This window comes from Peromyscus maniculatus, chromosome 13 (genome assembly GCF_049852395.1).
Source record: "Peromyscus maniculatus bairdii isolate BWxNUB_F1_BW_parent chromosome 13, HU_Pman_BW_mat_3.1, whole genome shotgun sequence".
Classification (NCBI taxonomy): domain Eukaryota; kingdom Metazoa; phylum Chordata; class Mammalia; order Rodentia; family Cricetidae; genus Peromyscus; species Peromyscus maniculatus.
In genome coordinates, this window is record NC_134864.1 from 39,719,812 (window position 1) to 39,733,819 (window position 14,008).

The 14,008-nt window shown below is 51.1% G+C and overlaps 1 protein-coding gene across 7 annotated transcripts in view; it reads left to right on the forward strand.

The window, feature by feature from the left end:
• The window catches only part of Cfap65 (cilia and flagella associated protein 65), a 33,470-nt gene that overhangs the window by 15,701 nt on the left and 3,761 nt on the right, over positions 1 to 14,008 (forward strand). For 4 of the 7 annotated variants that reach the window (XR_013044072.1, XR_013044071.1, XM_042260085.2 and 1 more), the window contains 12 exons: positions 9 to 159; positions 637 to 768; positions 1,799 to 2,012; positions 2,298 to 2,426; positions 8,163 to 8,339; positions 8,584 to 8,650; positions 8,802 to 8,912; positions 11,075 to 11,266; positions 11,373 to 11,531; positions 12,452 to 12,595; positions 12,891 to 13,004; positions 13,191 to 13,298. Coding sequence is in view for 4 of the 7 variants with exons in the window: in XM_042260085.2 (XP_042116019.1) it covers positions 9 to 159; positions 637 to 768; positions 1,799 to 2,012; positions 2,298 to 2,426; positions 8,163 to 8,339; positions 8,584 to 8,650; positions 8,802 to 8,912; positions 11,075 to 11,266; positions 11,373 to 11,531; positions 12,452 to 12,595; positions 12,891 to 13,004; positions 13,191 to 13,298 (1,698 nt within the window). In the remaining 3 variants the exon portion in view is untranslated. The remainder of the gene's footprint in view (positions 1 to 8; positions 160 to 636; positions 769 to 1,798; positions 2,013 to 2,297; positions 2,427 to 8,162; positions 8,340 to 8,583; positions 8,651 to 8,801; positions 8,913 to 11,074; positions 11,267 to 11,372; positions 11,532 to 12,451; positions 12,596 to 12,890; positions 13,005 to 13,190; positions 13,299 to 14,008) is intronic. The other 3 variants (XR_013044073.1, XM_015985665.3, XM_076550039.1) reach the window with 1 other exon arrangement.

Below are 14,008 nucleotides of genomic sequence, written 5' to 3' on the forward strand. Positions count from 1 at the left end.
GATCTCAGGCAAAGCCAAAGGAGCTGGACTTCGGGAACATACTGGTGAACAGCCGGGAGGTCAAGCCTTTGGTGCTCCTGAACGATGGCAACTGCACCCTCTATTACCGCCTGGTCCTGGAGCAGCACAGACCCAAGGGCCTCAACAACGACCCCTGTGGTACTGGGGACTGGGCTGGGTCTGGGGCCAGGGAGGCATGTGTCTGTGTGTCCTTAAGACAGATGACCCGCCGGGCGGTGGTGGCGCACGCCTTTAATCCCAGCACTTGGGAGGCAGAGCCAGGTGGATCTCTGTGAGTTCCAGGCCAGCCTGGTCTCCAAAGCGAGTTCCAGGAAAGGCGCAAAGCTACACAGAGAAACCCTGTCTCGAAAAACCAGAAAAAAAAAAAAAAAAAAAAAAAAGACAGATGACCCACACCATGTGTGGATCAGGCAAGACAGTGGAAAACGTAGCCTTTCCACTTTGTAACTGGGGCAGATGCAAATGACATCAAGATGCGTAGTTCTGTCCACCCCAAGCCTGCTCTGCTCTCAGGGAGTGTTGTGGTGACCCAGGGGAGGGCATCTGAGGAGGAACGTGAGAGGCCAGGACACCTCTGTCCAGTTGCCCACCGATGACCCCTGCACCGTCTCCCAGCAGCTCTAGAATTCAACCGCTTGGAGGGGACCATGCCGCCTCATTCCCAGGATACCCTCTATCTGACTGCCTGTCCTAAGAGCCGTTCCCAGTACTTCTGGACCATTAGCTACTGTCTCCTGTCCCACAAAGGTACCTGGGCACTCAGTAGAGATTTGGGGCCCGGAAGGGGAGAAGGGAAGAGGTGAATTGTGAGATACAGCCCTAGAAGCACGCTCAGTTCAAGACAAGCTGGCCCAGCGGATGAGGGCGGGATGGACCACGCCTTTGGGATCCGATGTGTGTAACTACGTCTGTCCCTGGGACACCCATACATGTGTCCCCGAGCTGTGGCGACATAAGAGTCAGCAAATGTGCTGCCTTCTGTTGAGATGACAGGCAAATCCCGAGTCAAGCTTCGGGGCTCTCTCCACCATGAGATGGAGTTGTTACTGTTCCCTGTGCCCGCCGGAAGTTCCCGGAACAGGCATCGTCGGAAGAACAGTCACCCAATGGGACTGGGTTCTGACTCTCCCACGCTTACTGGTAGTGTGGCACTACCTAAATATGCCGCACCTTCCCCATCAGTAAAAGGGAGGCCATCACAGAAAAAGGGTAAAGTGATAACGTATGCCACCACATTGATGGGCATTGAAAGCACGACGCTAAGTGAAAGAAACCAATCAGAAAAAAAAAAACAAGCCCTGAATGATTCCATGTTTGGAACATTCAAAATAGATAAAATACACAGCCAGAGACTATATTAGTAGTAGCTGGAGGTGGGGCAGGCCTAGAGGGGGAGTGTTGACTAGTTGGTACTGAGTTTTTTTTAAGGGAACAGTAGAAGCTCTCTAAAACTTAGCGGTGGTGGTTGCCTGCCTGTGAATATATAAAGCCTACCGAATTGTATGTGTCAGAGTGTAGTTTTTACAGTCCGTGAATTACGCTTTGTTGCAATGAGACTGACAATCAATGGTGGTACAAGTGAAGTGCCAGGATGTGTGTTAAAACAAAGCAGTGCCTGGCACACAGAAAGTCTTAGACAAGAAGGGTTGGCTGCCGTCGGAAATGTGCTCCAGACTGAAGGTCAGCCGCTGCTTCTGACCAGGGTTCTGCACCCACCCCCGGGGGGGGGCGGGGGGCTAAACCCTCTGCTCTCCTACCCCACGCTCCCGCCCCCCAGACAGCGTGGTTGGCGAGAAGCAGGAACTGTGCCACGTGTCTCTGGAAGCTGTGTTTCCCCTGCTCTCCATCCTGGATATCTGCTCCCTGGGCAGTGCGGAGGGCATCACCCGGAAGCACCTCTGGCACCTCTTCAACCTCGACGTGCTCAACAGTTACTTGGCACGTGACCCCACCTTCGGCGAGCTCACCTACAAAGTGCCCACCCGGCACAGGTAAGATAATATAGACTTGGGGGCAGGCAGGAAGTACCGGAGATGTCCACGGACCACCCGCCGACCCTCCGACACCAGGCCTTCCCCAGGAAGCTGAGAGGGGGTGAGGGTGGGGGAGCAAATTCTTGTCTATTCCTAGAGGGACCTGGGAAGGCAAGGACTAAGGAGCTGCCTCACTGGCCCTGAGCTCCAGACTTTTCGCTTTGTACCTGGGGGTGGGACCCAAGGTGAGAGCCCGGACTTGTCTCCACCTCCTTGCACGGAGCCGTGTCTCTGCTCCCACAGCATGAGCCATACGCCTCCGATCTTCACTCCTCTGAAACTGGACTTCAATTTTGGAGCAGCACCGCTTAATGCCCTGCCGTCAGTGGTCCTCCTGGTGCTGAAGAACAGTGGGCTGGTGTCCTTGGACTGGTATGGCTGGGCAGAGGGGCGCTGCTGCAAGGGTCTGAGGACAGAGCTCTGTAAGCCCGGATAGGGAACAGCCACTTTCTGGGGCTTCCTGGGAAAGCTGGGGTCTGCCAGTGGATCTCCCAGCGGCAGAGTAAGGGGGCCTGGAGGAGACTGCAGTTACCCACAGCACTTGGGGGGTGGGTGTCACTGGCTGCAGCTGGGCTCTGGGCAGTGTACAGTTCCTGGAAACTGGTTACAGCTCTGTTGGTAAAAGAAGGAATGCTACAGAGCAGGCACTGTGTTTTTCCAGCCTTCAATCCTGGATCTTTATGGTCCTGTGAAAAAGACCTCTCCAGACTTGTTCAAAAAGGCAGGACCTGAGGGTCAATGGACTAAGGACTCAGTCAAAGACACCCAGCTGTTAGAGGCAGAGCCAGGTTCAAATCCAGATGTACCGGGGCTGGAGAGATGGCTCAGCGGTTAAGAGCACTGACTGCTCTTCCAGAGGTCCTGAGTTCAATTCCCAGCAACCACATGGTGGCTCACAACCATCTGTAATGAGATCTGGTGCCCTCTTCTGGCCTGCAGTCATACATGCTGTATACATAATAAATAAATAAATCTTTAAAAAAAAAAAAAAAAAAAAAAAAAAAAAAAAAAATCCAGATGTACCAGCTCCAGGGCGCCTGCCTACCCCAGTTAGTCAGCAAGAAGGCTTCAAGTTGCTTCTGTACATCAGGACTGTCTAGGCACTCAGCTGCCTGCCAGATTCCCAGTTCAGGGACTGGGGTCAAATGGAGTCAAATCTAGGTAGCATGGAGGACAAGCATCTGCTGCCACAGAGGAGCCTGCCACTGGAGGGCATGAGTGAGCAAAGTGGAAGCTGGCCACAAAACAGAGTCACCTCGCAGGTCAGGTCACCAGAAGCCAGGCTTAATGACCTGAGCCTGCCAAGCTCACTCTTCTGTTCTTCTGATCTCTCGTCAGAGCCCAGAACTCATGCCCAGCAAGCTTCCTGTTTCCAGGCCAGGCTTGTTCACATTTCTAGCATGAGTATGCTTAGATTTCTTAGTAAATGTCTATTTACAGACCTTCAGTTCTGGTTGCCTAATGAGAAGTATAAAAGAAGGGTCTTGATCTGGATCAGGCTGAGGGAGACAAGACCCAGCCTGAGGGTGCTGGGAAGGTGAGGGAGGGAGAAGACGCAAGCTGGGGCGCCTGGTCAGAACCTGCTGGCCTGAGCAGAGGACATCTTGGAAGTAGGGTAAAGGAAGGGGCTCTGTACCGATAGGTGTATAATGGTTACCCCTAAACTCTGACTGCCTCACACCTCTGTGGTGTTGAGATGGAGAAGTTGGCTCATTAGGCTGCAACTGACAGGAAAAGGCAGGGTTGGGAGTAACTGGAAAGCTTGGCGGTTGGGGAAGCCCAGAGCCTGCCTTGGGCTTCAGATTTGATACTGGCTGGGTGCCTCTAAGCAGGCCGGGAGCCAGCATCTGTAGAGCTCAGGGCTTGACCTGTGTCCTGGGATATTTTGGTGGACATGGGCATGTACGTGTAGGAGCAACTCAGCTCACACTCTCTGTGGAGAAGGTCCCGGAGGTTGGCAAGCGGGGCAGGAAAGACCCAGGTGGAGAGTTCACCAGACTGGATTCTCTCAGCAGGAGATCCAAAGTACAGGAAGCTGGCACGCTTCTTCCAGAGTTCAAGCGGCCCGACTCTCCTGTGCTTTTTGTACTGTGGTTCCTTTCAATTTCTCAGAAGATTCTTTTTGCAAACTCTAGCATTTCTCTGCTGGGCTCATAAAGAATAGATGGAATCTTCGATTCTTCCCAGGACCAGTGGTGCGAGGAGAGTGTGGAGCTGGCCTGGAGATGAGGGTAGGCAGGACAGAGAGAGAGAGACCCCGAGTTGGAAAGGAGAGTCAGAGAGCCACGAAGCTGCCTTTCCCCCTCAATCCTTTTCCCCCCGACACTTCTGCTGTCTTTGACTCTGGGGTATGGTTGCATAGTACCTCGTATCCAAGTGAACCGCCTCAAAGACGCCAAGTACGCAGCTTAACCTTTGTTCACGGTGTGCTTTTATTTCACCTGCTAAATTTGTCCCAGGTGCTTCCTAAAATTAAGCTTCAGGTCGGTCCTGAGAATGGAAATATGGACCAGGCCAGTCCCTGCCCTCTGAAGTATAACAGGAACCCAGGGTAGAATGGCCTCCCAGGACCCCAGGATGGGGTAGTGTCCTGAGAAGGAGGGAGAAGTGACATTCCCAGGGGTCATTGCCCACATTTGTCAGGGTGGTGGTGACATCTAAAGACTTTCAGGAGGGCTGGGTGTGTAGCGGCTCACTTAGTGGAGTGCTTGCCTAGTGTGTACAGAGCCCTGGGTTCAATCCCTAGCATGATGAGGAGAAAGAGGAGGAGGAGGAGGAGGAGGAGGAGGAGGAGGAGGAGGAGGAGGAGGAGGAGGAGGGGAGTGTTTTTAAGAAATTGAGAAAAGGAGGACCTTGAATGCAGCTGGAGGTACAGGCAGACGCAGGACATGAAGGGCCTGGAATCTTCCTCTTGAGAGTTTGAACTTGTTAAGTGACTGAGGAGATGGGGGCTGCAGAGCCGGGAAGATCCAGGGGAAGATCCAGGGGAAGATCCAGGGGATGATCCAAGGGATGATGGATTAGTTGGGTGTGGTTCTCCTCCAGATGTGGGAGAAAGCACGCACATTAGAACAAGTTAAGGTGCCGGGTGGTGGTGGCTCATGCCTTTAATCCTGGCACTCGAGAGGCAGAGGCAGGTAGATCTCTGTGGGTTCAAGGCCAGCCCCATCTACTGAGAAAGTTCTAGGACAGCCAAGGCTACACAGAGAAAAGAGAAACTCTTTCTCAAAAAACCAAAAAAAAAAAAAAAAAAAAAAAAAAAGAGAGAGAGAAGGAAAAGAAAAGAAAAAGCCAGGGAAATCATTTAATCAGGAGAGCAGCTGAGTGACTGTGTGTAAAGGAGATGCAGAAACTTCCCAGAGCATCCTGAAATAGCCAGAGTTCCCACTCTGCCTCTGGTCAGCGTCCCCCAAATAAAAGTACCGAAGCAGCACTCACCTGCAGTCAGAACCTTCCCCCTCAGGCTCATGCCCATCCTGGAGTGGCCAGGGCTTGAGAGTGCGCTCTGCTCTCAGCCTTTGCCCCACATGCAGACAGTTGGATGCTTTGCCGAGTGATTCTTCTGGTTTTTGTAAGAGAAGGCACAATACTATTCAGATTTCAGTCGGCGTTCCATCAGCAATATCCCTTCCAGAATGTGCACTGTGAGGGAAGAACATACGAAGTACAGTACGTATAGATCTAGTACGTCCTCTTTGTCAGTTGCACGATATTCTACAGTATAAAGGGACTTAAGTTATTAGGCCACCCCTTTACTGGAAGATTTTGTTCCCAATAAAAGGAACCCAAAATGTTTTTCTCTTTTTGCCACCACGAAGAAAGTTTCATACATATAAATATAAGTGTGTGGGACTGGGGAGATGGTTCAGTTGATGTACAAGCACGAAGTCCTGAGTTTGGAATCCCAGAACCCATGTAAGGCCAGCCACAGCAGCACATGTCTGTAACTCCAATGTTCTTGTGTCAAGATGGGACGTGGAGACAGAACTGTCATTCCCAGGAGCTTGTGGGCCGCTAGTCTGACACCCATGATGGTAAACAAAGCCTGTCTCAAACAAGATGGAAGGCAAGGACTGATACCCAGAGTTGCCCTCTGACCAAATGCATGCTGTGGCAATGTGCACCCACACTCACACAATGTACACATAACACACACACACACACACACACACACACACACACACACACACACACACATTTTTTAGATGTTCAGTATGTGTTGGTATATTTTCATGTTTGCATTTTAATCACACATGTGGATTCCTGAAAGTAGGGCTTCTGGGTCAAATGTTCACATGTGTGTTTGATCGTAGTAGATGCCGCCAAATTTTTTCCAAAAGGTAGCAGAACTTTTCTCTCACTCCACCTACATTTGGGGATGTCTGCTCTTCCGGAACTTTACCAGCACTGCGTGCATCTGTTTTTCAAATTTCCCATGAGAGAGGAACCCGGGCAGACCCCTCATGAATTTGGAGCGTAGTTCCTGACTCCTGCGAGGCTTGCCGGCTCTTCTGCCTTCTATTTCTGGGTACTCTCTGTTCAACCCCTGGCCCAGTTTGCCGCTGGGGCCAATTCCCTTCCATATCTCTGAGCGAGTCCTATCAAATGGTGGCCTTGGGACCCTTCGTCACCAGTTTTGCCAGCTGGTTGGATGGCAATATCTACTTTGCTCCAGTGTGAGGCCTTGTAAGGGAGTGGGTGGTTCTCTTCATGCTCTTGTTTGCTTCCTGATCTCCAGCCCTCGGGGAACCTGTTCTCTAGCCTGTGTCCAAGCTAGCCTCAACACCCTCCTTCTCAGGGGCCAATTCCCTGCCAGCATTCCCAGGAGTTGCAAATGGCCCCTTCCTGAGATCTTATGTGTAGGCGAGGTTTGTCTGTCACTGTCCCGCCAGCTGGCTCCCCAAATAGCCACAAAGAGACTTATTATTATTATTATTATTATTATTATTATTATTATTATTATTATTATAAATGCTCAGCTGATACCTCAGGCTTGTTACTAACTAGCTCTTACAACTTAAATTAACCCATATTTCTTATCTACGCACTAACGAGTGGCAGTACCTCTTTTCAGCAAGGCATGTTCATCTCCTGCTTCCTCTGCCTCTGGCTCCCCATGACTCCACCCTTCTTCCCTGTGCTCTCTTTCCACACTCTATTTTTGTCCGCGAGTCCCACCCAACCTCTACCTGCCTAGCTATTGGCCATTTAGCCCTTTATTAAACCAATGAGAACAACAAATATTCAGAGTACAGAAAGATTGTCCCACAGCACTTATGGAAGAAGGACCAGTGGCCAGTCCTAGGTGACTCACCTATACAAGTGACTCCCTTGGCTCCTGGTTCCCAAAATGAGCGTCCCGGCCTTCACTATTCTTTACTCATTTTGGCTCTGCCCCTGTCTCTAGTTAGTATTTATTTGTGTGTTTGTTTGTTTGTTTGTTTGTTTGTTTAAAGACAGTGTCTCAGTCACTATTCTATTGCTGTGGTGAAACACCATGTCCAAAACAACTATTATAAAGAGAAGCATTTAATTGGGTGCTTGCTTACAATCTTAGAGCATTAGTCCAAGATCATTATGGCAGGGAGCAGACTGGCATGGTGCTGGAGAAGTAGCTGAGAGCTCACATCCTGACCTGAAGGCAGCAGGCAGGGAAAGAGTGAGGCTGGGCCTGGCATGGGCCTTTGATACCTCCAAGCCCACCCCCAGTGACACGCCTCCTCCAACATGGCCACACCTCTTACTCCTTCCCAAACAGTTCCACTAACAGGAGATCCAGCCCTCAAACATACGAGGAGCCATTCTCATTCTCCAACCCAGTCTGGGGCTCACTATGCAGCCCAAATTGACTTTGGCTTTCGGCCATCTTCCTGACCATTCACCCAAGTGCTAGTCCTACAGGTGTGAACCCCTGCTGGCTATTCCTAGGTTTGGGGACAGTTATGAAAGGAGAATCCGCCCAGCTACATTTGCTCACCAGAACCTGGGCCAGCTTATGAAATGGGGGGTGCAAGGTGCTGGAGGTGTGGTGCAAGCCCCTCTGTCTGCCTGGCTCTCTGACTGACCTACCCTTTGCGTGGCTTCCCTCCTCTCGCTTGCTTTCTCCAGGGCCTTCCTCTTCCCAAGCGACCAGCAGCTGGACCTGGATCTGTGGGTGGAGCAGGCAGAGCTTAACAGCGCTGAGCTCCACCAAATGCGTGCGGAGGATAACTGTCTCTTCTTCATCAGCCCCAAGTCAGGGAGCCTGAACCCCGGGCAGGAGCAGATGGTAGAGTTCAAATACAGGTGCCCCGCACCCCACACCCTGCCCTTCCTTCCAGGAGATCCCTAGCTCTGACTTTTCTCTGTATGACTCCAGGGGACCCTAGACAATCCCCCCTCCCCCCGGGAGGCCATCCCCTGCAGTGAAAGTCCATGTCATTTCTGCCTCATCCCAACTGAGCGGTGGTTATCTGGCTCAAAGACACACTTGTTTTCCCACTCAGAGAAGACTCCAGAACTCACTGCCCAACTTGTCTCCTCCTTTCAGCCACTTGTTCGTTGGCACTGACCGCCTCTCCGTGCTCTTCAAGGTGTCCCATGGACGGGAGATCCTGGTGAGACCCGACACCCTTGTCCTCCTGGGGACTGGCTATGGGAGCTCTTTGGACAGGGAGTGGTGCCCCCTGGGGACCTGGGGCCGGGATCTCGGGTGGGCATGCCAGTTCTCGCAGGGCAGCGTGACACCCCTGGGCTCTTCATTTCCAGCTACAGTTCATCGGCGTGACAGTGAGGCCGGAGCAGAAATATGTGCACTTCACCTCTACCACCCACCAGTTCATTCCCGTCCCCATTGGGGACACACTGCCCCCGCGCCAGGTCAGTGGTGTGTGTGTGATCCTGTCACCAAGAGGCCTAAGTATGGATCTCTGGGTGTCTGCGTCAGTCTTGACAAGATGACAGACACTGCCCCACTGGGGAGATTTAAGGCCAAGTCTTCAGGAACTAAAGCACTTCGCCAGCCTCTATTCCCATGCACAAGTATTGTTCCCTTGTTAGCAAAAGGGTCTTCCAGCTTCTTTGCTCCTGGACCACACTGAGATGTTTATATCGTTTGTGCTGCGTTCCAGTGTTGACATACACATTCAACTAGAATTATTGCAGATCTGCCCCTACATACAAACTACACAAATAATGTCTTTTTTTTTTTTTTTTTTGCTGGAGCTGAGGACCAAACCCAGGGCCTTGCGCTTGCTAGGCAAGCACTCTACCACTGAGCTAAATCCCCAACCCCCAAATAATGTCTTTTGAATGTCATTCTGCCCTGTGTTTTAAGTGCTAGCTATGGCCCATTAGTTCATTTAGACCTGTTTGCCAGGAGGTCTCAGCCATAGCTTGGAAAACATTGCTCTTAGAAGCTCCTCTTTCCAGAGAGCTGAGGATAGGAATGTGAATTTCTAGCAGTTGCAGACTTTTTCCTTTTGTGTGTATGTGTGTGTGTGCATGTTGGTGCATGCGTGTGTGTGTGTGTGTGTGTGTGTGTGTGTGTGTGTGTGTGTGTGTGTGTATGTGTGTGTGTGTGTGTGTGTGTGTGTAGGTCAGAGCTCTTTTTAAAAAACCATTCTCCGCCAACCAAGCTGGCTTGAGAATACCTATGTTCACCTCTGGCCTCCACATGTATGAGCAAACATACATACATACACCCACATATGAGAGAGAGAGGAGAGAGAGAGAGAGAGAGAGAGAGAGAGAGAGAGAGAGAGAGAGAGAGAGAGAGAGAGAAATCTTACAGTTCTGAAGTTCTGAGGCCTAGGAATTCCAAAATGAAGGCCAGGTGAGGTCCAAGATTTGGTGGTGTCTGGTGTGTGCACACCACCAACCATGGGTTCTAAACCATGAACCAGGCACACATTTCCTCCTGTGAAGAGGGGTCTTAAATCTAATCAGAAAATATTTGGCTGCCCGCAGAACATTCATGTCATTATTGTGCCCACGGACGTATCTTTGCCATGCTGGTCCTTATTGTAGTTTGCAGGTTCTCGGTTAGGTAGGACTGATGATTTCCTCCGAGCAGCCTACATTACAACTCCCCATGCTATGGAAGCTTATGCCAGCAAGGAGGAGGGCTCTCTCAGTACCAACTTGATTTCTGCCCTGGAGATGAGGTTTCAGCCAATGAACCTGGGTACAGAGTAGGCACAAATATTCAGCCTAAAGCCCTGGATCTGGAGATCAATGAGATGGATCATGCTGGAGAAACGAAGAGCATACTCAGGAGAGAATACTAAGAGAAAGGCCCAGGACCAAACCCTGGTGAACTCTCAGTTTTTCTCTGGTTTTCATTCTTACTCTTAAAAATAAAAAAAAAAAAAGGATTAGACAGCTCTGTTGTTTTTTTTTTCCCCAAGACATCCTTTGGGGGCGTTCTTTGGTTCTTCAGAACTCTCCCCCACTCTTTTTTTTTTTTGGTTTTTCAAGACAAGGTTTCTCTGTGTAGCTTTGCGCCTTTCCTGGGACTCACTTGGTAGTCCAGGCTGGCCTTGAACTCACAGAGATCCGCCTGCCTCTGCCTCCCGAGTGCTGGGATTAAAGGCGTGCGCCACCACCGCCCGGCTCCCCCACTCTCTTTTAAACAGGACTTCCTCTAACAGCAGACATGGAAAGTGGCAGTCGTCATGGTGGACTAGACTGAAAGTCTTAGACGATAAAGGGTCCGGATGGGGTCTAGGCATATGTGGACATTTCCTCAAATCCCAACATGAATGACACTTATATCAGGGCCTTTTATAAACTGGACAAGTGTAAATTGAGGGCAAATGAAGTAAGCTGCTTGTTTTCCAAACAGAGTTGCTGGTATCCTAAAATGTTAGAGACTGAATATCCAAGTATCAGGCCAGAGGGGAAAATGACTGGGGGGTGGAGCCTGGAGACCTTCAGGTTTATTGTGAAGATGACCTGCCCTCCCCAAATGGACAGAGTCCTAGGCTCTCCGCTCTGCAGCCTTGAGCCGGTTGACTGTCTCCCCATTCCTGCCCTTGCAGATTTATGAGCTATACAATGGTGGTTCGGTGCCCGTGACGTACGAGGTCCAGGTCAGCGTTCTGTCTCAGGTTCAAGAGAAAAATTTTGACCACCCTATATTCTGCTGCCTGAACCCCAAAGGGGAGATCCAGCCAGGTACTACTGCTCGGACCCTGTGGATCTTCTCACCCATCGAGGCCAAGACCTACACCGTGAGCAGCAGCCAGGATGATGTTGGGAATGATGGGGGTTGGCGCTGTGACTTCCTCACTGTACCCTGATTTCACCGGTCCCTTCCCCACCTCTGTAACTTCCCAGGTGGATGTACCCATACACATCCTCGGATGGAACTCAGCTGTCATCCGCTTCCAAGGAGTGGGATACGACCCCTATGTCATGGGTGACACAGCCCCCTTCCACAACATATCCTCGTGGGACAACAGTGCCATATACTCTAGGCTGATGGTGCCTGGGCAGGTGGGAGGAAGGGGGCTTGGAATGCCTGATGCAGTAGAGTCAAGGGTAGCCAGGACCAAGGGCTGGGGAGGCTAGGGAGAAAAAAGGATACAGGTTAAGGAGGGATAGAGGGTGAGACTTGGAATCAGCCTGGCGCCAGCTTCGAAGAGAACCAGCTCTGCAAGAGGCTGGCCCTGTCCGCTGACGTCTAGTATCCTTGGTATACTAGACACAGCATGTGCGTATGATGTATAGTATTCTTGGGACACCGGCCCTGCTTCAGCACCCTTGATCCCAGCCTTTTTTATAAGCGTAGGGTTGAGGACTAGAGCAAGATGTATAAAGAACTCTTCCTATTCTAGGCACTGTCTTCATATAGAACAGCCCCTCTCTTGGGGTCAGGTAGATTTTGCTCAAGATATTAGTGGTCACTAATGCTACCTTTAGTCTTATTGTTGGGAGGCCTGGCACATTCATCTAACCACCCATTTATTCAACTATTTTTCCATCTACCCGTTGAACCTCATGCCGCTTACTAATGTCTGTATCTTTCTATACAACCATCTCTCCATGGGCCCACCCATCTAATCACTACACACTTGCCCGCTTTTCTATTAAGAGCCCCATTAGACCCCTAATTCAGGATGGACACTGGAAACCCTGGGAACGCAATAGGCTTCGGGGTGAGGCTTTTGGGGGTTACCCTAGCTCTGCATGTGAGAGGAATTTGGGGAAGTTATCTGTGCCCCCTGAACCTTCCTAACACACCCGACACAAGAGAAGAACAACTGTCCCTACAGCACAGGGCCACTGTGGGAGTCAGACTTGTGGGAAACGAACACAATAATGGCCCAGTGGGCAACGCCACGGGAACTGGTAGTGTTTCTGCGGTTTCTTCTTCACGCCCCCCCAAGTTGATGCTACGCTGTCTTCACCAACAGAATGTCTTCCTGTCCCAGTCCCACATCTCCCTGGGAAACATCCCTGTGCAGAGCAAGTGTAGCCGCCTGCTCTTCCTCAACAACATCTCCAAAAACGAAACGATTGTCTTCACCTGGAAGCCAAGGCCCTTAGATTTTGGAGAGGTGAGAGTCCATTTGCTCCCCTGATCAGAACTTAGGGCAAGGCTCCAGACTCATCCCGTGCCGTCCCATCCCATCTCATCCTACCCTATTGCATCCCATCATGCCCTTCCTCATCTCCTACTGTCCCCTCCGACCCCATCCCATCCTTTTCCATCCCATTCCCTCTTGGCCTAGTCCCTCACGTCCCATCTTGTGCATTCTGTCTCATCCCATCCCATCTTGTACCACCTTGCCTCCTTCTATCCTCCGCCATCCTCTTTTCCCACATCCACAGACCCTTTCCCTAAATCAACAGGTCACTGTGAGCCCCATGGAAGGAGAAGTGACTCCCGAAGAGGCAGCCCCAATCCTGGTGACCCTCAAGGCCTCAGTTCATGCCAGCTTCTACAGTGTGGACCTGATATGCAAGGTAGGAACCAGCTACAGAGAAACACAGGGGGATTGAGACACAGCTCCCAAGTATGAGCTAGAATGAGGGTCCTGAGGTCTCCGAACCCCCAGAGAAAGGCGGGAGCCAACCCTCGGAAGGGCCCAAGGTAAGCTGCAGTCAAGGGCCTCCAGGTCTAGGCCTTCTCCCGCCTTGTGCTGGCCTCAGGTCTACCGCCAGGAACTCATGCATCAGTACCACAAGGAGTTACAGGAGTGGCATGAGGAGAAGGCGCGGCAGGAGGTGGAGTTCACCATCACAGACAAGAAAGTCAAGGTGAGGAGAGCTGAGCGGGCCTCACATTCCCGGACCCCACCGGCCTCAGCAGAAGAGACGGAAGTGACGGGCTGGGCTGGCCCTCCATGGGAAACTGGCCGGTCCGCCCCAAGAGATGAGATTCTCCTCACTAGACTCAGGATAGCAGCCCCACAGCTGGCCTGAGCCACCCAGCGTGAGCAAGGCTGGCTGGCGATCGCCTGCTCCACACAGAAGGATGCCGTGGGTGCCTGTGGTGTGCAGAGCACTGAAGGCAGTGGAACCCACACCGGGCTCACCTGATGGACGCGGTGGCTTTAGGTGCAGGCTCTGGAGAGAGCCCTAGGTTGGACTCTTGGCTTTGACCTTTGCTAACTGTGTGGTTAAGCCACTTAACCTCTCAGTCCCTTAACTGTAAAATGAAAATAAACGTGAGCGAGGGATTTTCTTCTAGATAACCCACAGGTGAGAGACAAGTAAGACCAGATTGGCCATGAGTTGTTAATAGTTAGCGCTGAGTGACTGAACGATGGGAATTCTTTGTAGCATTTGTTCCCCTTTGTGTATAAAATATGGGGATTTGGGCATTCAGTTTTTTTAAACAGGGAGTTGAACTCTTCCTGTCTTAGTGTCTTAAGTGCTTCCATGAGGCACCACACTCAGTCAACAACAAATGTTTTAAAATATGTTCTCATGCTAGCGAAATATCCACTTTGAAGCTACTGCTGTCA